This window comes from Sciurus carolinensis, chromosome 4 (assembly GCF_902686445.1).
Source record: "Sciurus carolinensis chromosome 4, mSciCar1.2, whole genome shotgun sequence".
Lineage (NCBI taxonomy): Eukaryota > Metazoa > Chordata > Mammalia > Rodentia > Sciuridae > Sciurus > Sciurus carolinensis.
In genome coordinates this window covers 96,788,908-96,811,542 of record NC_062216.1, presented here as the reverse complement: position 1 = coordinate 96,811,542, position 22,635 = coordinate 96,788,908, and the positions used below count along the sequence as shown (strand labels likewise).

At 39.9% G+C, this 22,635-nt stretch overlaps 1 protein-coding gene and 1 non-coding gene across 5 annotated transcripts in view; one reads left to right on the top strand and one right to left on the bottom strand.

Moving 5' to 3' along the window:
* The first annotated feature begins 740 nt into the window (after positions 1-740).
* The window catches only part of Sinhcaf (SIN3-HDAC complex associated factor), a 32,419-nt gene continuing 10,524 nt past the window's right edge, over positions 741-22,635 (top strand). Inside the window, exons 1-4 of one of the 4 annotated variants that reach the window (XM_047551308.1) lie at positions 741-909; positions 15,679-15,826; positions 17,513-17,612; positions 19,282-19,408. In XM_047551308.1, coding sequence (XP_047407264.1) covers positions 15,699-15,826; positions 17,513-17,612; positions 19,282-19,408 — 355 coding nt within the window. In that variant the 5' untranslated portion in view covers positions 741-909; positions 15,679-15,698. The other 3 variants (XM_047551310.1, XM_047551309.1, XM_047551311.1) reach the window with 3 other exon arrangements.
* Positions 15,020-15,094, bottom strand: Trnam-cau (transfer RNA methionine (anticodon CAU)). Its single transcript has one exon. It is a non-coding gene; the product is annotated as a tRNA-Met (tRNA).

Genomic DNA, 22,635 nt, shown 5'->3' with positions numbered 1-22,635 from the left:
ACTAGTCTTTTAAGAAAGCGGCACTGTTCCCACGGAAATTAACAACCATTCAATTCTGAGAGGCCTGAAATCTCACTGCTGAAGTGAAGGAAAAAACTGGATTGTTATGGGTTGGGTGACTATATGAGAAGGGCAAGTGGGAGTTGGTGGACGGGATGTCAAAACTGGACTTCATTAAACGAGTCATTCAAACTACGAAAACTAAATCTTTGCTGACGTAGAGGATTAAAAAATAAAAACCCAACTTAAAATTCAGCAAACGTGGGATTAGTATGAATTCAGTCTGGTGCTTACAAGACCACCTTCAAGTCACCTCAAGCCAGAGTGTGGGCACAGGTGTCAGAATTTTGCAAAAGCAGCTTTAAAACGACTTTCTGACCCCAAGTCGTGCGCCCCAAGAACTTTGGTCGTGCAAAGCCCGTCACGCAGCCTAGTTTTCTCTCTCCGTTGCTAACCTTTCCGCCTTTCCATCCCGCCACTCCCCCTCCGCAGTCGCCTCCAGCTAGGAGGCGTTTGTTTATGTGACGTCCGCCGTAGTAAGCTGTCCCCGCCCTCGCTTCCCTCTGGCCGCCTCGTTTCCCGCGCCGCGGTACTTCTCCCCTTAAAAGGACAATAGAGGCCCCGGGAGCGCGCGCGGCCGCCAGGCCTTCTCCCCTCCCAGCCCGTGACGCGCGCGCGCCCGTATGCAAATAAGTTCGATTCAAGAGAATTTTGTACCGGGAGCCGCGCGTGCGCAGAGGGAAAGAGGAATCTACACCTTCCCGTCCGGCGGTAGCAACTGCAGAACTGCAGGAGACAATCTTTCTAGACAAGGCAGTTGAGGAGGAGGGAGCGCTTGGAGGGGGTTGGCCTGGCGTGCACTCCGCACCTCGGGGACGCTATTGCGCGTGGATCGGCAGTTTTGGGAAGGTGAGTGACTCTAATCACTACTCTGGTGCAAAACTGCCTCACAAGGCTTTGATTTCACAGTGTTTTTTTTTTTTTTTTTTCCTCTTTCACCTCACTCACCTCCCCCCAGCCCTTACACACACACACACACACACACACACACACACACAGGAAGTTTTATCTTGGAGATGGCATTGCTGGGAGCGCTGTTTCCGTGATTTTCAGACCCCGGGGTCTTTTGTGTGTACATGTTTCAACGTGTGTTAATAATTGGGGAGGGTATGTGAGGTAAACCGAAAGTCGGGGGGTGGGGGGAGTGAGTGGATCCTGGAAATGACCGAGGAGTCGCGGAGTTGAGGGATCCACGCTGAAGGTGACAATGACTTTTCGCAGCCGCAGTGTTCCCTAACGAAAGGGAGCCCGGTGGCTGGAAGGCCCGGGTGGAAAACGACTTGCTGGCAGTCGCGGGGCGGCCCGGGGTCGTGCGTCCGCGTGGGCGCGAGCCCGAGGAGGGTCGGGCGCCGTTGTGAAACCTCATTCCGTAGTTTCATCGCAGCCCCTTGCGAGTGTTTTGATAGGGTGGACAATAAACGCCATCGCTCGAAAACTAAGTTGCCATCTCCTTCCGAGCTGGCGGCGCTAGGGGGTTTAAATCGGCCTTCGGTGGTCAGCGCCGGGCTCGGCCGGAGCGCACGCGGCGTGGCGTTGTTTGCCGAACTCCGGGGGGATGCGGATGCGACAATGAGAGCAACACGCGGTCGCTTAAAAACAGCCTGGCTCCCACTCGCCTGCTGTCCGCGGACCGCGCCCAACAGCGGCGGCTGGCCGAGGTGTCTTGGCAGCCGAAGTTTTGCTCCCCATTTATTCACCTGTGGCGTAGGTGTGGGCTCTACGCGAGGGCTTCCCGATCGTAGGGCGACCGCCCGCGGTGTAAGATGGCCAGTTAAGCTAAGTTACTGGGGGAGGGAGGCAGTGGCGTTGTCGGCGCTGCGGGAGCGAGCGAACTCCGGAGGGCACCGCTTTTTGTGCTCAACATGACAGACCACGTGCTTCGGGCAGTAACCCTGTTCTTGGTCTGAATGTCCAGCTCCTCGCGAGCAGTGGGATGCGGTCGCCGTCGGGCAGGTCCGGCCGGCAGGACAATGTGATTCGCTGATGATGGCGTCCTGCCAGTTTAAAAAGCAGAGTGAAAGTCGACAACTCTCAGCCTGTGCGGGGCGGGTAATCCGGGCGTTTCTCATCAAGGACACTGCAAAACTTTGATTAAATGGGCTCGTTACCGAGGGGAGGACGGGAGGACATTGCCCCGAACCCTCTGGACGCGGGTCGGGACCCTTCCCGGAGGTGCTCGTCAAGTGTCTCGCCCCTGAGAAACACTCAGACATCCTTGATGCTGCACGTAGGCAGCGCCGGGCTGGACAGAAAACAAAGAGCTGCATGTGCCCGTGCGGGCCCCGCGGCGCTCGGGGCGACCGCCGGGCGGAGGGCCCTGCGGGCCGAGGGCCCCGAAGTTCGGGCGAGTGTCGGGAGGGGCTTTTGTCCCCCAGGCCCTCGTGGGGAAACTTTGGCGGCGCTACTTGTGCTAGGTGCCATGCTGCTGCGCAGGGAGGCGGCGTGCTTCCCTGCTCCGGGCGCGCGGGTGAGGCGACCGAGTCCGGCCCCCGGCGCTTCAGTCCCGGCGCCGGGGGCCGCGGCCAGCGAGGGTCGGGGAGAGCTAGGGCCGGACTTGTCGGCCCGTTACTGGTGGCCCGGGAGTCTGCGTCTGGGAGGTCTGTGGATTCGCCTTTGAAGTCGAACTGTTGCCATGTTTGAATTACGTCAGGGCAAAGCCATGAGGAGGAACAAGCCCCGGCAGCGCGGCGTGCGGGAGGCGCGGCCTGCGGGAGGCGCCAGGCGGGCCGGGCGGGCGCGGGGGCCCGTTGTTCCCACTCAGGTGAGGGAGGCGGCGGCGGGGGACGCGGTTCACCTCCCGCTGCCCTCGCCCCGCGAGCGGCCCTTCACAGGAACTTTCTTCCCGATCCGAGATGTCTTATTTACCAACAAATCCACCAGGGAGCATTTCTATTTGCCGACCTGGTGTCTCTCTCCGCGGTGGCCGCGTGCCGAGGGGACGCGCAGTTTGGCGTGGGGTGAGACCCTGGGAGCGCACGCCGGAGGCATTTTGCTGCTTTCGGGGAAACGGGCGAGTGCGGCCGGCCCCTCCTCCCCGCGAGCGCGGCCTCACGTCCCGGGGCCCAACCCCGACGGCACCGAGAAAGCCCCGCGGGAAGTTTCGGGGCTCCGGGCTGCCCTACCAGGGAAGCGAGGGCTGTGGGCGAATTGTGGTGCCGCGGGCTTTGTGTGCTTCGGTGTGGGAGGGGAGCCGAGAAGGGCAGGTTTGTTTTGATCGGGGTGGGTTTCTTGGGTGGGAAGGCGGTGTGGAGTTCGTACTGGTAGCTATGACCCCCGTCAGCTTCTTTGTTTTTATTTTCTCCTTCTAACCTTCCATTACCGCAGGCCCTCGGAAGATGAGGAATGACTGTTTAGCCCAACAGGGACTCGGGTACAGACAGTTTCCCCCCAGCAGTCCTTTTCCCTCTAACTCAGGTTGACCTAAGGAAGTTTAAGACAACTTTTTTCTTTTTCTTTTAATAATTAAAATGAATTTGACCTTGTCGTTAAAAGTACACTGAAAAAGCACCTGCTTTTGAACTGCGAGTTTGCCAGACTTGAAAAGTCCTTTAATAATTGATGTTGCAAAACTGAACACATTTAGTTACCCAATCTAAATTAAAGTCTGGGAGTTTGAAGTTCCGGAGCAAAGGCTGATAAAATTTCATGTGATGATTTGGGGAAAAAGAATCTTTTTTTTGGCCTAGGTATGTGCGACTTAAGTATTCACTGCATTATCTTAGGGTGACCTTGAGGAAGCTAGCGTTCGGGGAGTTGGGCCTTTCAGAGATAACTGTAAGAGGCTGGTGAGTAAGCTGCTCCGGAAGATGACACTGGTAATGGCTAGCTAGCTAGCTGACCCTCCTAGCTTCTCCCTAGTTCCTGTGAACTGGCGTTGACCCCCCCTTGTGTGTGTGTGTGTGTGTTTTGGGTATGTGGCCCCAGGCGTAGCTCAAAAAATTATGCTGGTTTGACACATGGATGCTTCTTTGGTATTTGGGGTTTGCCTGCAGTCTAGACGTCAGATAAGCAGCACCATATCCGTTGCTTCTTTCTTGATTTCTACTGTTTGAATCAGTTTGAGGGTTAGTCTAGAAGGGATCATGACTGGAAAATAATGTCCTTAATGTTTTTGTCCATACACATCAAAAGTTCCATATAAATTGAAAGCCAGCTTTTCATTGTTTAATTTAATAAGTACATTCCTCTCAAGTTTTGGATGACCAGATTACAAATAATGAAAGGCAACCAGTGTTAGTACTTTTCTGAAGTGAATAGCAAGAGCAGGTCAAATGAAAATGAAAAACCTTAAACATAGTAAATTTTGGTTTTCCTTCAGGCCACTATTTCTCTGGGTTATGTATTTGAATTACCTATGAGGTGCTTTGCACATAGACTGAGATTCTTTGATTTGTTTCTCTTAGCGATTCATAACTCAGTTATTGGTAAAATTTCAGTAGCCAGGGAAATCTTACATACCATATAACTTAATGTTTTTGTTCTAATAATCAGATGGTATGTCCAATAAGATATTTGGTTTATCAAGGGGAATTAGGGTGGGAAGGACACAGGCAAGGCCTCCACTACCTTTTCTTGGTATTACTTTTGTGGGAGGTTGGAGATGAAAAGTCAGTGGGTAAAATATTCTAGAATCTTGATGGAGAACAGGCTGGAAGGCTGCTGTTTCACAGTATTCTTTTTTATTTCTATATATCTGAAATCTGTATGGTCTCAAGCCCCCCCAACCCCCAGTGTGTAAATCAGATCTTGGGAAAATATTTGACCCTGAGCTTGGACTCAGGAACATTTATGTCAGCAACATAATTTGAGTGTGATTTTTACTTGTAAAATAAACTTAAGCTTATTTGAAACCCAAACCAACTTTATAAGGTTGTTAATGAGGACAGGTTAATGACCCTTCCAGGTACATAGGTTGCTTTAGAAATGTCATTTTCTATTTAACTTAAGAGATGGTAGGAAGAGAAGAAAGGGAACATGTTTGCTTAAGTGCACTTAGGTTAGTGGTTCAGAAGTTTCTGGGCTTAAGAACGGACACCTGGTTTCCAAAGCTGTGATCATCCATCTCTGAGTTACTCTGTGGTCCAGTTTTCTCATCTGTGAAATGGTAATCGTACCTATCTCATGGAGTTGTAAATTATTAAGCAAGTGATATGGTTAATAAATACTGGCTGCTCTTGTCCTCAATACAACATTGGTAAGTAGACATTTTACATAAGATAAAACTGAGACCTGTGTCAATTACCTTGCCCAGAGAAGCATTCAGTAAATGTCAGTGGAAAGAGTGAATGTTTAGCCCCTTCCCCCACTTTCAGAAACCGGTTCTGGGAAGACACTGCCCTCAACTCCTGGTTGCCTTTCCTATTCTGATTCAACCATTTTACATCAGAAAGTCCAGTGAAGACCTAGAAAAGGTCTTTTTCCTTTCTTGCTGATTTCTCCTGTCCACAGGAATGTCCTGTGTTTTTTACACTCAGTTTTGATTCTCTGGGGATTTTTGTTGTCTTTTGGTTCTCCAATTTTTCTTTTAATTGTATATGCAACTAACTTTTTTTTTTTTTTTTTTTTGTGTGTGTGTGTGGTGTTGGGGATTGAACCCAGGGCCTCATGCTTGCAAGGCAAGCACTCTACCAACAAATGTTAGGCAAGCCCCTAACATTTTTTTGTGTGTCCTGGAAATAATCTGGAAATCTAGTCCAAAAGACAGGTACTTGTTTTCAAGGTAGGGAGGTTTTCTTTTTGCAACAGTGATGTTCCACATATATTTGCTGTTATATATTCAAGTATGAAAACTGCAGCTGAGCTAAATTAATTCATTTCTAGTGTTGTATTTAGTTGTTTCCACTTATTGATTATTGTAATTTTGTTAATATAAGTGTATGCTCATTGTAGTAGTTCTCATTTCTCCCATTGTGGGGAGATTGTGCTAATCTCCCCACAATCCCACTTGAAATAAGCATGAAATCTCTTTTTCTACCAGTTGTTTTGAAAATTGTTTACCATTCATTCTTCTCTTTTACTAATTGATGCATTTTACTTTTCCTGGAAATCTTTAAACTTAACAATTCATAGACCAAAAGGTTATAGAAAAGTAACTCCTTTCAAAACATTAACTTTTTTAGAAAAATTTTATTCTCATCTTTATTGAGATCACCATTCTATGTCCTTCAGATTCATCTTGGCCAGTCTACTCTTTGGGTAATTAGCAAATTCGACTCTTACAGTAAGCACCTGGTTGTAATGTAAGACTCCCTGCCCTGCAACAGTTTACTATTGAGCAGAGGAGATAACACAAACAAGTAGTGAAATCTTGTTTGGCACGTGTTCTAAAACTGGTATGGAATAGTTTTGTAAAAATTCTTAAAAGAATTCTTAAAACAATTTGCCAGGTTTAGGGAATAGAAAAGATATGAGTAACAGGATGGCTAGTTATTAAAATTGGTCTGACATTCTTAGAATAGAAAAACTCCAAGTTGGGAGTAGCTGGTAGGCAGGACTAGATCCTGAAGAGCCTTGAAATCTTTGGCAAGGAGGTTAGTTAGATACTATCCTGAAGGCAGGGTTGATATTGTGGAAGGGAAGATTTATATTTGAGTTTTAGGAAGGTACTACCTATTTGAAGGGTGCAGAGAATTCAGTTATGAGGTCCTGACAGATCAAGCATCAAGATGAGAAACAGGCACTGGGGATGGAGAGGATATGAGAAGTGAAGAAGCAGATATAGGGCTGGGGATATAGCTCAGTCGGTAGGGTGCTTGCCTCGCAAGCCCAAGGCCTTGGGTTCAAATCCCCAGCACCGCAAAAAAAAAAAAAAAAAAAAAAAAAAAAAAAGCAGATATCTACAGGCTCTCTATAGGAAACTTGGTGGGGGGATCATGGAGAGTATGAGAAGGAAGAGACTGGTTGACTTCCAGATTTGTGCGTGTGAGACTGTGTGGATGATAACCAAGATAGATAAACACAGGAAGAAGAGATTTAGAGGGGTTAATTATGTAACCAATTTAAAAGGGCATTTACAGGTTAGAATCATTCCAATTGACCAATTGGCTCTATTGAGTTACAGCAAAAGGAAGAGGTTGGAGCAGGACATGAATATTGAGAAATTATCATTAAGGGTGTTAGTAACTTGCAGAGAGTGGATTCCCCCAAACAGAAAGCGAAATGACACTTGAAATGTTACAGGAGAGAAAGAGGAAAGATCCATTTATTTAAAACAAACAAAACTGTCAGATCAGAGTGCCTACAATGTGCCAGTTCTTGTTGTTGCTTTACAGATATTCAAGAGTTTAAATTTATCCCTATTTTATAGATGAGGCAGGCAGAGGGGTCAGAGAGGTTAGGAAATTTACTGAGGTTTGGGTCAGATCAAGTCTGTGTTTATCATAACCGCTTTCTTTTGTTTTCTTTTTTTCTTGTCCTGGGGATTAAGCCTAGTGCTTACTGACCTAACCCCTAACTGTTCACTTTTTAAATTTTTTTATTTTGGGTCTCTCTTTGTTACTCAGGCTTTCCCCAAACTTGAGATCGTTCTGCCTCAGCCTCTTGTGTAGCTGAGATTATAGGCATGCACCACCATGCTTGACCCGAATCCTTTTTCTTAATATTTTTGTCAAACTTGAAAATGAAGAACATCTTCACAAGAGTATGGGCCTACCTCATGACTGTAAATTCTCCTTGAAAAGACCAAGTTCCTCTTTTCCTGCAGGCACAGACTTAAAAGAAAACCTTCAAAAATAGAGAAACCTTTCATTTAATTTATTGGATATATCCTGGGAAAGACAATTTACTTTTCTGTAATGTGCAAGTCTTAAATTCAAGGAAAAAAAAAAGCAGTACACATGCACTGGTATTTTCTTATACTTGTTTTATTATAGCATCCTTGGGAAGTAGAAGGGAGATTTTACCCTAATATTACAGAGGGACAAATAAAATTAAAAGTGACTTCCTATTAAGTTATAAAGACAGAAGCAGAAATGGACACCAAGTTGACTCATAGTACTTTTTTCATTGCTCACTATAGTTACATTTTGTAACTGATCATCATCCCTTAAAAGCAAATAAAGACTCCAACCCCTTCAACTTCCTCATCCTCTGGAATCACTCTTAACATGGAATTGGGATAACTAGTATTTTTTTATACTGTCTAAAACTCAGACCTGGATTTGTGATTTTTATTTTCAATCTGTGGAGATTTAGCTGAAGGCTTGTTTTGAGTTTGAACTCCTTTCCTGTAGGATAAGTTTTAGGCTTCTCAGTCAATTATGGAGCCTGTAGACTGCCAGTTATAAATGTTTTGTCATATTTTCTAAGAGGCAGGGTGTGTGTGTGTAAAAGCTGTTGGCAAGGCAAGCAAGTGGGGGTCCAACACCCTTTTCTCAATTCTTCCAGGTAAATTTAAATTTTATCTCTTAAAAGTAATTAAATTCAGAACCTTTAGGCCTGGGACGTTGGCTGGTATCTAGAAGCAGGTGAGAGGAAATAATAATGTTTTATTGCTCCATGACTTCCTTAAGCACTGATGAAATATATTTCATTGTTGGCGAATACTACAACGAAGTGGCCTAGCAGCGGAAGAATACAAAACAGTTAGAATACAAAGCAGTTAGTCCTGTTGACCCTTTGAAGAGTGTTGCTGCAGTAACACTGTTAGTGTTTACTGGATCCGTATTTACAGATGATTAAAGATAGTATATGATTGACGAAAATGGTGGCATTACCCATTACAGCAACTCAGGTATCCCACAGCATGTGATCAAGTGTTTTTTTCTTTCTTTTCTTTTTTTTTTAAATGCTTATTTTTCTTCCTTTCTCATCATCTTGTCATTTAAAGCTTGGCTGTAAAGAAATGCATCTCTTTCACTTCAAAGTTGTCTTTGGTTGCTTGGTTCCTTTTGTCTTTGTTCATCACTGCTTCCTTCCCATTTTACAAATCTTTTGCTTGTCTCTTCTGGGCAGTTTCCTTCCCATTCTGCTGTGTCTGTTCTGATTTCACTAGTCTATTCTGTAACCTCTCACGTGTAATGTATTTTCTAACGTGTATCTCTCCATCTGTAGATCTTTGAGGAAGTTTATTTAAGCCCTCTGGGCTTCTTTCAGTTTCCTCTTTTAGTTAAATGAAAGGTGTGTGATGATAAACCAGAGTTATGGGGGAGTGATGCTCTTGGTTAAAAAAAGATAGCTGTATAGAAGGGAGCAAAGTGAAAGTAAGCTTCCTTCATGCTAGCACTCCTCAGGGGCAACTACTGTTTACTATTTTTTAAAGATCTATTTTTTTAAAAAGTTTGGGTACTTAAGTTCTCACTTTTAAAGCATTCTGTGTGTAAGGTTACACTTACGATTTTTATTCAACTTGCTTGTTATACAGAACAAGATATTTTGGACTTGAGGACAAACATGTATGTTTGAAAATAATAGTTTAGTCTGACAATCTATGGACATTTAGGTCGTTTGAAATATTTGTGTGTGCGTGTTTAGGTCTAGGTTGTTGATTTTTAGAAAGAGAAAATGATGACTAGAAGCTATAAGGTTTTGGTATATTGCAATTTAAGAAGATTTTCACTTGGGAGGTTGCTCCCCTAATTTGTGCATATCAGAATTTCAATTCCCAAAATGGCATGGATAAATTGTGAAGTTAACTGTTAATTTACCACCTTTGGCTACTTCTCTTAGTTTTCTTCATCTAGTTCACCAGGGCAATTTTTGAGTTTTGAAAGGTGTGTTTGAATGTAAAAAAGTCAGAAGGACTCTAAAAAGTGGAATTGGGAAGTTACTATATTGGAGGAACTACTGATATCCTTTAAAGCTATATATATACAAATTAAGGTGAGCCTAACAGATGTTATATTTATAATAAGAACCCTCTCCAATTTTCCTAAGTATTAAATTAACAACTTTATTAAGATTAAAAAGATAAAAAAGATACTGGACAGAAGTAAGTTCTTCAACTTTTCACCCAGTTCTGTGCTAAATAAGATACTGAAACTGTAAGATATGCATTTCAGTATTCATACTATTTCCTGGGTAGAGCATAAAGTTAAATATTTGGTATTGATATTTTTAAGAGGTCATTTTCAACATCAGAAAACAAATGGTATTCCTGCAATATTGACTTGCTGAGAAGATTCTTTTTCTATACTATTTATATTATACTCGGTGAACTTAAGTGTTGAATTAGGTAAAAAATTAGATATCATTTCATCTTTGGCTTCACATTCTCATTTGATTACATTAGAATTGACCCTTCACATCTTCGATATAAAAAGTTACTTATCCTTTTCTTGACTCATCAAACACCAACATTACATTCCCCATACTTTCATTAAGATGATCATTAGATTTATATGAAATGCAACAGCAAGTAGAAAAAACTGCAACAAATCAACCAGAATCACATGTTTGGAATTAATTTTTGGATTTTGAAATATCACTCTCTTGGTCTGTTTGATGTTTTATTCATATAGTTAGTTTTTTCTTACCATTTTTGCTGATTTTAGCTGTTCAACTTTGGGAGATTCACTTAAATTGGACAGAACTGTAATTTTGGTAGCTAATTTGTTTTTAACTTACAGTAATTTAAAAATTTGAGTAGTTGACTGATAGTAGCTAAGGAAATATGTCAGTGTACTTTGTCAAATATTTATCATCAAAGGTAAAGTACTATGCAAATGACAACTTTTTAAATAATTGATTTTTGTGGCGCTGGGGATTGAACAGAGGAGAGCTTTATTTACCACTGAACTATAGTCTCCAGCTCTATTTTTGAGGCAGGGTCTCACTAAATGACTCAGGCTGTCCTTGAACCTGTGATCCTCACAAGTAGCTGAAATTATATATGCCTGTACCACTGCATTTGGCAAATGACTGCATTTAAAAAAAAGTTTAGTCGTGAGGTCCTAAGCAACTTAGCAAGACCCTGTCTCAAAAAATGAAAAGGACTAGGGAGATGGCTCAGTAATTGAGCACCCCTGGGTTCAATCCCTGGTTAAATTTTTTTTTTTTAAAGGCACATTATTGAGTATTCTCTGAGACTAGTGCATTTAGTGTATTTGGCAATGTTCTGCACTCATCACTGGTATTTAACTTTGAAAGACATGACAAATTTTTATATTTTAAATCTGCCCTCATTTTTTGCTTTATCTCAAAGCTTAATTTTCTTCTGCTTTCCCTAAATGGACACTTAAAGGTGAGATTGTATGTAGAGTCTGCCTTCAGCTGTAATTGTTCATCAGTTGGGAAGTAGATGGTGTTAGCTTCTATCTATTAAAACAGTGCTGAGTGGTGTGATGTTTTATCACAGAATAGATTCAAAAGGCACAAACTTTAATAGCTGGCTATCATTTAAACAAATAGATTCTTGTGGGGAAATTATTTAATATTTCACAAGTATAGGACTAGGAAGGAGATCTGAAGAACTATCATCACTTCAGATAACAGAAATTTCAAATTTAAAATCAAATTATGCCACACCCATTCTCTGCATTCTCAAATATATTCAGTCACTTGGTTTCAGAAGCCATTTTATATCCTTGGTCTTCCTCCCAAAATTTGGTAGGGGTGTTTTTGGTAGGGGTATTTGTTTTTCTTCACTGTACTGGGGAATCAACCCAAGTCTTTACACTGAGTTGCATCTTAGCCCTTTTTTTAAATTAAAAAAAATATTTTTCTTGAGTTGTCAACCTTTGTTTTATTTATTTATATGTGATGCGGAGAATCGAACCCAGTGCCTCACGCTCTACCACTGAGCCACAACACCAGCCCGTCCTAGCCCTTTTTTATTTTATTTTATTTTTTTTGCGGTACTGGGGATCGAACTCAGGGCCTTGTGCTTGTGAGGAAAGCACTCTACCAGCTGAGCTATCTCTGCAGCCCCCCTTTTTTATTTTGAGACACGGTTTTGCTAAGTTACATAGGCTTGAACCTAGCAATCCTCCAGTCTCACCCTCCCGTCTCTGGGATTACAGGTGTGTTTTACTATGCCCAGTCTGTTTGTTTTAAAACACAAGTGAGTTTGTAGGTTAAAAAAATTTTTTTTTCCAGTTAATATCAGGGATCCCCAAACCAGTTAAACACCAACTACTGCTTAACTGGGTTGCTGTAAACAAAGCCCAATATGAAACCCCTGTGTATTTGCTGCAGATTCCCAGGTGCCTCTCAAGTGCAGGAATAAGCTCAGAAAAAGCCTTAATAGGTTTATTAAGTAGTCAACCATTAAAAAGGTTCATGTGCTACTTGAATGTTGCATCAGGGCAAGTGTCTGCCATCTCAATCCATTTCTTACCACTGACTGGAAAATGGTGAAGCCTAGGGTTTAGATTCCCCTTAGATGTTCAGACAAGATTATTTTGAGGTAGCAGGGGTGGGTGTGTGTGTGTGTGTGTGTGTGTACGTACCTGGGATTGAACCCAGGAGCGCTTAACCACTGATCCACTTCCCATCCCCTTTTATTTTTAATTTTGACAGGCTCTTGTTAAGTTGCTTAGGGCCTCACTAGGTTGATGAGGCTGGCCTCCGTCAAAAGAATTTTATTGGGACAAAACTAAGGTCACAGACTAGTTAGTCACTAGGCTAGTTTTCTGGTGTTTAGGAAGGATATTCCTCAAATGAAGAATGAAATGTTTTGCCAGGGACTGGTGAGTGAATTTGGTGGTCTCCACCAATAAAAAATCATTTAAGACAAACCCTTGATTCAATTCACATTTGCTGTTGGTTAAAAAGAAAGGCCCAGTCATAACATTCTGTTACAGCTTTCCAGTGTGATAACTGGGACAAACTGGCTTCTTGACCAAATCCAGCTTTAGTGAAGGCAGTTAGCAACTTAGAAATGATCTGAGTGCCGCATAGGTTTTGCTCTCATGTTAATTTGGTAGGTAAAGAAATAGATTGTGAGGGTAAAGATTGGGGAATTTATCTGTTATAGGATTTGTTTTGTGTATTAATGGAATGAACTGGTTGTTTTTTGTTGTATGTACTTCCTTTGCCCTTGCTGAGAAGGGAGACTGAAGTTTCCTAGAGCTGTTGATGATTTTAAGAGGAACTGTGGACTTTGACCTCAGTGTTAGCAGGGGTGGAGATCACAGGATGTTTCTAGGACTGAAGCTGTGTTACAATTTACCTTAAAACAGGAATATTCAAATTAAAGGATTAACTTCTCTACTTTCCTGTTCTATAATCCTGTCATTTGGTACTGCTTTTTCTTTTCTTAATTTCTTTTTCTAATATTCCTTTTTCCAAAGCAATACATGACCACTTTTTGGGGAGGACATTTTCTTTTCAGTTCTCATGTAGGTTGATTTGTTAGATTGAAAAAGGTATCTGCCCAACAGGTCTTACTATATTTTTTCTCTTACTATGTAGAGGGTACTTTTTTTATATTTCATTAAAAAAAAAAATCAAATTCCCAAGCATTGAACTAAAGTGAGTATGAATTAAGAATGTTATGGTTTCTGTTTTAACAGGTTTTTTTTTTTTTTTTTTTTTTTTTGGCAGTATTGGGGATCGAACTCAGGGCCTTGTGCTTGCGAGGCAAGCACTCTACCAGCTGAGCTATCTCCCCAGCCCTTAACAATTCTTTAGGTAACTTAGTTTAGGCTTAATCGTTGAAATGCATGAGTGGTCTTCTGCTTTGCCTTATCCCATTTTTCTGACTGCATTTTTCAATAGTACATCAAAAAGGAACATGTGGTTAACAATAAATCTGTTTAAAAGGGAAGTTTCAGCTTTTAGCTAATTATTTTCTAATAAAAGTCTCTTAAGCTATTCTTAAAAACATTATAAAACCAGCTGGCAATGGTGGCACATGCCTGTAATCTCAGCTACTCAGGAAGCTGAGGCAGGAGGATCACAAGTTGGAGGCCAGCCTGGGCAACTTAGACACTATCTTAATATAAAAAAGAAAAAGGACTGGGGACTTAGCTCAGTGGTAAAGCACCCCTGGGTTCAGACCCTAGTACCAAACAAAACCAGACCAACCTTTCAGAAGGATGGATGGTATTCTGTGATTATACCTCCTAAAACTATGATAATCAATTGATATTAATAAAAATTTTCTGTTCATGCTTTTGTATGACGCTTTTGTGATCATCAGTTGGACCCTTGCACATATACAAATAACCTTTGCACTTGCCCATTGGGGTTTAATTTCTATATTCTTTACCGTTTCATCACCTTTCTTAGTCCAGATGTGCTGATGGTAGATATTCCAAATTACTTCAGAGATGTACATTTTTGCATCCAGGCATAGAGATGTTTCATCCTTAACCAACCAGGAGAATTACGTTTTATTTCATTCTGTGTTTTTTGGACATTTGCTTTATACTATTTACAGCTCTTAAGCACAAAGCCTCATAGAATATTTCCAAAAACTTAAGTATACTGAGTGAGCAGAGCAATGGTCAGGCAACAATAGCTCATTATTCATTTGTATTAATGATTAATGGAATTATTATTTTTTAAAAATTTGTTTAGTTGATGGACCTTTATTTTTATTTTTTTTATTTATATGCGGTGCTGAGAATCAAACCCAGTGCCTCACACATGCTAGGCAAGTGCTCCACCATTGAACACAACCCCAGCCCTAGAATTATTTTTTCAGTACTAGTAATTGTACTCAAGGTCTTGCACGTGCTAGAAAAGTGCTCTACCGCCAAACTATATCCCCAGCCTGTATTTATTATCTAAATTCTAAATTTGATTTCTGTGAAGCTTTCACTCTCCTTTCAGCATTTACAATTCAGGGCCAATGTTGACTGTTTAGAACTTCCCGTTTATTATAGAAGAAATCCCCCCTAAATTCCCGTAGAGCAACGTGGTGTGGGTTGATGCATATTGAGCTATTTATGTGCTTAGTATGAATTAGTTGTCATGGTAAATGCACAAATTTCCCCAGAGGGAAATCACATTAATTGCAAAGGTGCAAAATACCAAGATGAATCTTAAGTTTTAGGATGTATTTTTTTTTTTTTTTTTGTGGTGCTGGGGACTTGAACCCAGGGCCTTGTGCTTATGAGGCAAGCACTCTACCAACTGAGCTACATCCCCAACCCAGGATGCGTTCCTAATTGTGTGTGATTTTGTCATTTTGTAGGATTGTGGTGGAGTTTGTGGGGTTTTTTGTTCATTTGTTCTTTTGCTTAAAAACTTGATTTAAAAAAAAAATGCTCTCCTTTCCCAGTTTTGAAATGAGTATCTGCTAGGCTAGGAGGTGATAGAGACCTCCTAAACTGAGCTATTTTGTGTTTTATATACTTTCCATGATAGTGCCAAAAATGGAGGTAGAGGCAGAAGTTCTTTCCCAGAGCAGACCTCTTCACGTTGGTCGTGAAACACCCAAGTTGCTTGGGGGTGGGGTGGAACAGAGAAAACTCTGTTTTCTTTTTCTTTCTTTGGTACCAGGGGTGCTTAACCACTGAGTCACATCTCCAGCTGCCCCTGCCCTTTTGTTTTTTTGAAACAGGGTCTCCCTAAATTGCTAAGGGCCTAAATTGCTGAAACTGGCTTTGAATCTGGGTTCATCCTGCCTGTCTCCCAAACCAGTGGGATTATAGGTGTGTACCACCATACCCAGATTAATATTTTCTTCTTATATCCCTCAACAAAGCTGTGTCATTTCCCTTGACTTTACAGACTATTGCCCAGAAGAAAAGATGTTTGGTTTTCACAAGCCAAAGATGTACCGAAGTATAGAAGGTTGCTGTATTTGCAGAGCTAAGTCCTCCAGTTCTCGATTCACTGACAGTAAACGTTATGAAAAGGACTTCCAGAGCTGTTTTGGGTAAGATCAGTTGATGTTTGTACCATTTTAGAGCAGACAATCAAAGTATGTGGAAATACTCCTAAGCAAAGAGATTGGAGCTATATGCTAACAAAATAATTAAGATAGTTTATTTTCTAATCTAGGCTATTTAAGGCTCCTGTTTTTTGTTTTTTTTTTTTTTTTTTTTTTTAAATTTTAGTGGTCAGTGGATCTTTTCTTTCTTTATATGCAGTACTGAGGATCGAACCCAGGGCCTCACACATGCCAGTCAAGTGCTGTACCACTGAGCCACAACTCCAGCCCTTAAGGCTCCAGTTCTTAAAATGCATGAAACAATACTCACATCCTCATTTTTTTTTTCCATATTATTAGGAACTACCAATCAAATTGTGAGCCCCTCATAGTTCTAATTAGACAAATCCTTGTGTTACCTTCAGGACATATAAAGAGATTTTTTAAAGACTATCCTTATTCTCTTACTAATAGTGGTTCTTGGTATTTCTTCTATATTTTTCTAAATAGTAGAAATGTACTGTAACCTAACTTAACAGAGGAAGAGGATAACAAAACTTACTGTTCTTCCCTGAAACCTGCTCAGGGTATTGTTTTATAATTATATTTCTCATTTATATTCCTAATTTATGGCAATAAACCTTTGCTTAATAAGATGCAATTTATTATCCAACGAACACTGAATAAAATGTTTATTTTTTGGTGGCACTAGGGATTGAAGCCATGGGCACTCTGCCACTGAGCTATACCTCCAGCCCTTTTTTATTTCAATTTTTTTTGGGACGGGAGTGGGTACCTGGTATTGAATTCAGGGGCACTACTGAGCCACATCCAGTCCTATTTGGTACTTTATTTAGAGAGAGAGTCTCACTGAGTTGGTTAGGACTTCGCTAAATTGCTGAGGCTTTGAACTTGAGATCCCTCTGCCTCAGTCTCCAGAGTCACTGGGATTACAGGCATGTGCCGTAGCTTCTGGCTATTTCAATTTTGAGGCAGTGTCTCTCCAGGTTGTTGAGGCTGAACTCAAATTTCTGATTCTCCTGCCTCAGCCTCTGAGTTGCTGGGATTTCAGTCACTGTCTGTGCCTTGCTTAATGTTTAATGTTGAACAATTTTCCCATATTCCAAAATAATTTGTTTTTGTATTTATAATACAGGAAGAATATACTAAGTGAAAAGTTCCTAAGAGATACAGCCTAAAAATATTTGACAACTAATCCTATAGATTTTTGTCCTTATAAAATCACTTTAGAAATTACAATACCTCTTTTTTTGTTGGAAACTGAAATGTCATGACCCATTATTTTACTTAAAATGTGGTGTTTTATTGCTTAATGAAATATCTACACATTTCAAGAAAGATTAGACAATATTATTTAAAACCATGGTGATCAGGCTTTCTCCTGGATCATAAATCTTATTAATATTTAGTTTTAAAAGTATTTAAAATTGATTTATTCTATTTTTTTTTAAATTACCAAATTGGAGTTTGTAGAATTGATTCATTGCCTCTATAGATGTTAATTATATTTCCAAAATATATCCCTGAAACAAAGGGACTAGGTGTTCTACAATGATTAGAAATTGCATCTATAAGTCATAAATGAATATTTTTCTTTTTTCAGGAGAAATGTATTTGCGGGTATCCTTTAAAGTAAAGGAGACTAATATAGGTGTGATTGTTTCTTATCAGCTTGCATGAGACTCGTTCAGGAGACATCTGCAATGCCTGTGTTCTGCTCGTGAAAAGATGGAAGAAGTTACCAGCAGGATCAAAAAAAAACTGGAATCATGTTAGTTCATCTGTCTTTATCAATTATATCTTTATTATAGTTAAAGTAAGGTGAATTTCTAGTTCCGGAAGTAATATATTCCTAGGACGGGAAAGTTTGAAGAATAAAGAGAACACGACTTGCTGCTCAGATATAATCATTTACTATGTTGATATGTTTAGAATAGAATAGCCTGGTATGGCATTTCATAAGGCTGTATCCAATACACGCCCCCCCTTTTAGAAATTCATAGTGCTTAGAATAACATGTTTATTTGAATTCAGGTTGCTACTAATGGGCATATAGGTTTTAGAATCAAACCTGGGTTTGAATCTTGCCTTTACTACTTATACTAGTTGTGGACTTTAGGAGGTTACATTTATTTACAAAGGGGGACACATAGCTACTATGAGAACAATGAGATGTATATAAAGCACATAATAATTAGATCAAAGTTGTTATTAATCTATATTTAAATCTATTTGAATTCAAACTGGCAATATAAATGTGTGTTTAGTTAGCCCTTTTATTTTCCTATGTCACTAGAACTTTTCATTTTTTTATTTTATTTATTTTTATTTTTAATTTTTTTTTTTTTTTTTTTTTTTTTTTTTTGCAGTACTGGGGATCGAACTCAGGGCCTTGTGCTTGTGAGACAAGCACTCTACCAGCTGAGCTATCTCCCCAGCCCTCATTTTTTTTTTTTTTTTTGATAATTAGAACAACATGATTGTTTGTTGGGAGCTGGGGGGTATGGCATACCCCAGGCACGTGCTCTACTGTTGAGCTCCCCCTTAGTCCCAAGTCTTATTTAATATGATCTCTTTTTAATTCCATGAAATTTGCACAAAGTATTATAAGTAGGCAGGCATTTTTGTTTATTTGTTCCTCTGTATTACCCTTACTCTGTCCTTTGGTGACAGTGTTAAATTATTGTGATACATTTATTTGGATCTATTACCTTATTAAATGTGAGTTTTTCTTAAATAGCTTATCTGGAGATCAAAATTCTGATTTTGAAGGTGATGGCAACCATCCTTTTTACATATACACCTGCAAGTAGTAAATGTGAATGAATGCACAAGAAATGGGACCATGCATGGCTAGATCAATGGCCAGGCTAGATAGCGGGGAGAGCATGCTCTCGCCTTTGCATAATTGACTTCAGGAATTAAGGTATACAGTGAAAAGAACATGAATAATAGGTCTGAAGACATTGGTTTCAATCTTGTCCCCCTCACCAGTCACTTTGATTATTTACTGTCTTAGTGGAAAAAGGCGAAATATATAATTTTATTATTGCCTTGATTTTCTTCAGTCTAAAATCAGAGTAACAAAAGATCCCCTTAATACTTTGTGATAAAATCAGAAATAAATGAAGACTGCTTGTACATTGCTATACATCATCCTGTAGAACTATTAGTGTTAGGACTGATTTTTCTTCACCTGGTTGGGTCATAGAGTAATGATTAACCCATAACATAAATCTAATAATTTTTATTTTTTTTTAAAAGAATTTGAAAACAAATACCTAATAGATAAATAGTATTCTTTATATTATATAATGATTAAAGATCACATGAATCCTCAGACACATTTTGTAAAACTGGTTCTCAAAACAGGCAGGGGTCTGAACCAAAGGGATACGTATACTCTTCAATGATATTAAATATTCAGTGTTTTCTTCCAGGTGGTAGATGCAAGGGCAGGACCTAGTCTAAAGACTACTTTGAAACCAAAGAAAGTAAAAACTCTATCTGGAAACAGGATAAAAAGCAACCAGATCAGTAAACTGCAGAAGGAATTTAAACGTCACAGTAAGTTTGATATTTGAACATTGGTACGAAGAGTAATTTTTCAGGTTTTATTTTGTTTGGGGGTTGTATGTGGTATGTGTGGACAATTTTTCCCTGTATTTCTTCTTTAGCTGACTTGCTAGAGATCTTAATTTTATTTCTGTGAAATCTTAGATTTTGATCTTACAAAAACACTTTACTGAGCCACTTGTTCAGATTGTACTGAGATAACTTTGATGTCTTTATAAACATCTTAATTTTCTAGAAGGTACATTCTATCTTATTTACTTGATTTTTATGCATAAGGAAATTGAATTTGGGAGGTGTGCAGAAAGATGTGCCATATTTTACTGCATAATTATTACTATTATTTTTTTTTTTTGCAGTACTGGGGATTGAACCCAGGACCTTGTGCTTGCAAGGCAAGCACTCTACCAACTGAGCTATACCCCCGGCCCATTTACTGCATAATTGTTGCAGATTTTATGCCAAGGTTTTTTGTAAAACAGTGGGGTGTGACCATTATGTGAATCTCTTTTTTTAAAAAAAAAATTCTTCTGACGTTACTCAAAAATGATTTATTACTTTCTTTGGTGCAGGAGTAGGATGCTTGAAATGCTTGTGAATGTACATTAAAATCAAATAGTCCAAATCAATGCACATTATTTCTTTGTGACCGTTTAGTGAACATTTTTCTGGTCTGAAAACTAAGCACAGTAGTTGTTAAGGATTTGTGCTTTATAGTTGAAATACTACACTTCAGAAAATTTTACTAGTGTTGCAAAATATGGATGTAGAAATTGCGTGTGAAAATTCTGCTCCTGTATCATTGTTTTTGTTATTTGACAGCATTGTCCTCGGTGACACTTGCTTAGTACTGCGGCACTCTAAACAAACCATACAAGTTGACTTTTAGAAATATACTGATAATGAGCTTGCACAGAGAATTCTAGACTTGGGGCTTGCAGTGCCCAAAAGGACAAAAGTGCATCCATATGCCACTGGTGAATACATTGCTGCTCTGTTTAATCTTTTTAAGTGGCATGAAGAACAGGATTAATTATACCATGTGATGATTATGCAATGAAAGGTTATAAACCATTTTTTTGACTGAAAAATCAGAGTGTAACAAATATGCAGTAAAATACAGTAAGCCAGGCAAGGTGGCACAAGCTGTATTCCGTGCTACAAAATATCTGTTACTCACAAAGTAACTTATTCGGGAGATTGAGGCAGGAAGATAGATCACAAGTTCAAGGCCAGCCTGTGCAGTTTAGTGAGAAGCTGTCTCAAAATAAAAAAAGGTTGGGAATGTGGCTCAGTGGTAATGGGCCCCTGGGTTCAATCCCCAGTACTGCCTTTTAAAAAAAAAAAAAAAAAAAAAAAGTACGTAAATAATTAGTGAACAATCTGAGATCAAACCCTGGATTTCTGGAAAGTAACTTTAGAAATCATAACTCACAAATGAAGTAATGCCAGCCTTCAGACTTTTAGGCATAAAGGCACCTGTGTTGTGTGAGAATACTATGAGGTTCATACACTATTACAGGGAGTTGTTTGAGGGATGGTGCTATGGTCACATAACTGTGAAAGACAGGTTTACTAACTAGGAAAAGTAGGGAGTGAAGGAGAACTACTTTTTGATCACTTTGGTACACTTTACATCTCATTATCTCCATTATTTCCATTTTATTGCTTAGGATAGGAAGCATAGAGATGTCATTTAGCCTGACCCAGGTCAGTTAGTAAGTGATTGAAATGAGTTTGACTACAAGTTTGTCCAACTTGAAAGTCCTGTGTTCTTTCCATGAGGCATCTGTTTTCCCTGGTAGCAGAATGAATGCTATAGGACTTAGGTCTTTCCAAATCTGTTAGTAACAGCATTCTTAGTAAATAGGTGTTAAACAGTTTCCCTTTAGTTACTCTAATGATATATTTAATTTATGGTTACTATTTTAATGTATTGATAGAAAAATATTTAAGTAACATAAAAGTGTTTGTGTGTGTATGTATTTTAATTATGTGTGTTCCTTCTTTTAACCAATTGTCACCCACCCTCCAAAAAAAGATTTAATACTACCCTTCATTCTGTCTCGATGTTTAAATGGACATTTTGGAAATTGTAATATTCAAGACAGGGGAATTCATTATTCAGAAAGTAATGTTACTTTGAACTTACCTAAGGAAATATGTCCAGTGTACCTTAAGGAGTTTTATATAAAGCTGGGCTGAGTAGTGGTTGGAGACTGAAAATAAGTCCCTTTGATAAAGTGTATTAATATTTGTAGCTCAGACAGAAACAGGTTTTTCTCAGGTACATTGTGAATTACTACTAGCTCCTGTACACATCATAACAGTTTGGGGGCATTGCATTGTGCAGTGTACTGGGGATTGAATGCAGAGGTGCTTTACCACTGAGCTACATCTCCAGCTCTTTTTTATTTTAAGACAGGATCTCACAAAGTTACTGAGCACCTCAGTAAGTTGCTGAACCTGGCCTCAGACTTGCAGTTTTCCTGCCTCAGCCTCCCAAGTCTCTGGGATTTTAAGTGTGTACCACCACACCCAGAGAGACATTGTTACATGGTATCCTGGAGAGACTTTTGACCTAAGGGTTTAAAGATTTGGATTAAATTATGGTTCACAGTTGGGCTGATGTCCTATATATATCATCCCAGCAATTTGGGATGATGAAGTAGGAGGATTGTAAGTTTGAGGCCAGCCTCAGGAACTAAGTGAGGTCCTAAGCAACTTAGACAGTGTCTCAAAATTTGGGAAAACAAAAACAAAACAAAACAAAACTTGGAGCAGCTTGGGAGGCTGAGTCAGGAGGATCACAAGTTCAAAGCCAGCCTCAGCAACTTAGTGAGGCTTAAGAAATTCAGTGATACCCTGTCTCTAAAGAAAATATGAAAGGGACTAGGGATGTGGCTGAGTTGTTAGTGTCCCTGGGTTTAATCCTTGAAAGGCTGGGGATGTGGTTCAGTGGTAAAGTACCCCTGGGTTCAATCCCTAGTGCCAACTAAGAAGAGATTAGTTTTTATCACTAAGCAACATGTGACTGTGGAGTCATTTTAACATTTAACCACAATATCCTAATTGGAGAAATGGGGATAATCACATAAAAAAGGATTTTGTAACATACAACAGAGTCTTAGCTATTTTTTATTATTTATTTTCAGTATGGTGGATTGAACCAAGAGGTGCTTTTACCACTAAACTACACCCCTACTCCTTTTTATCTTTTT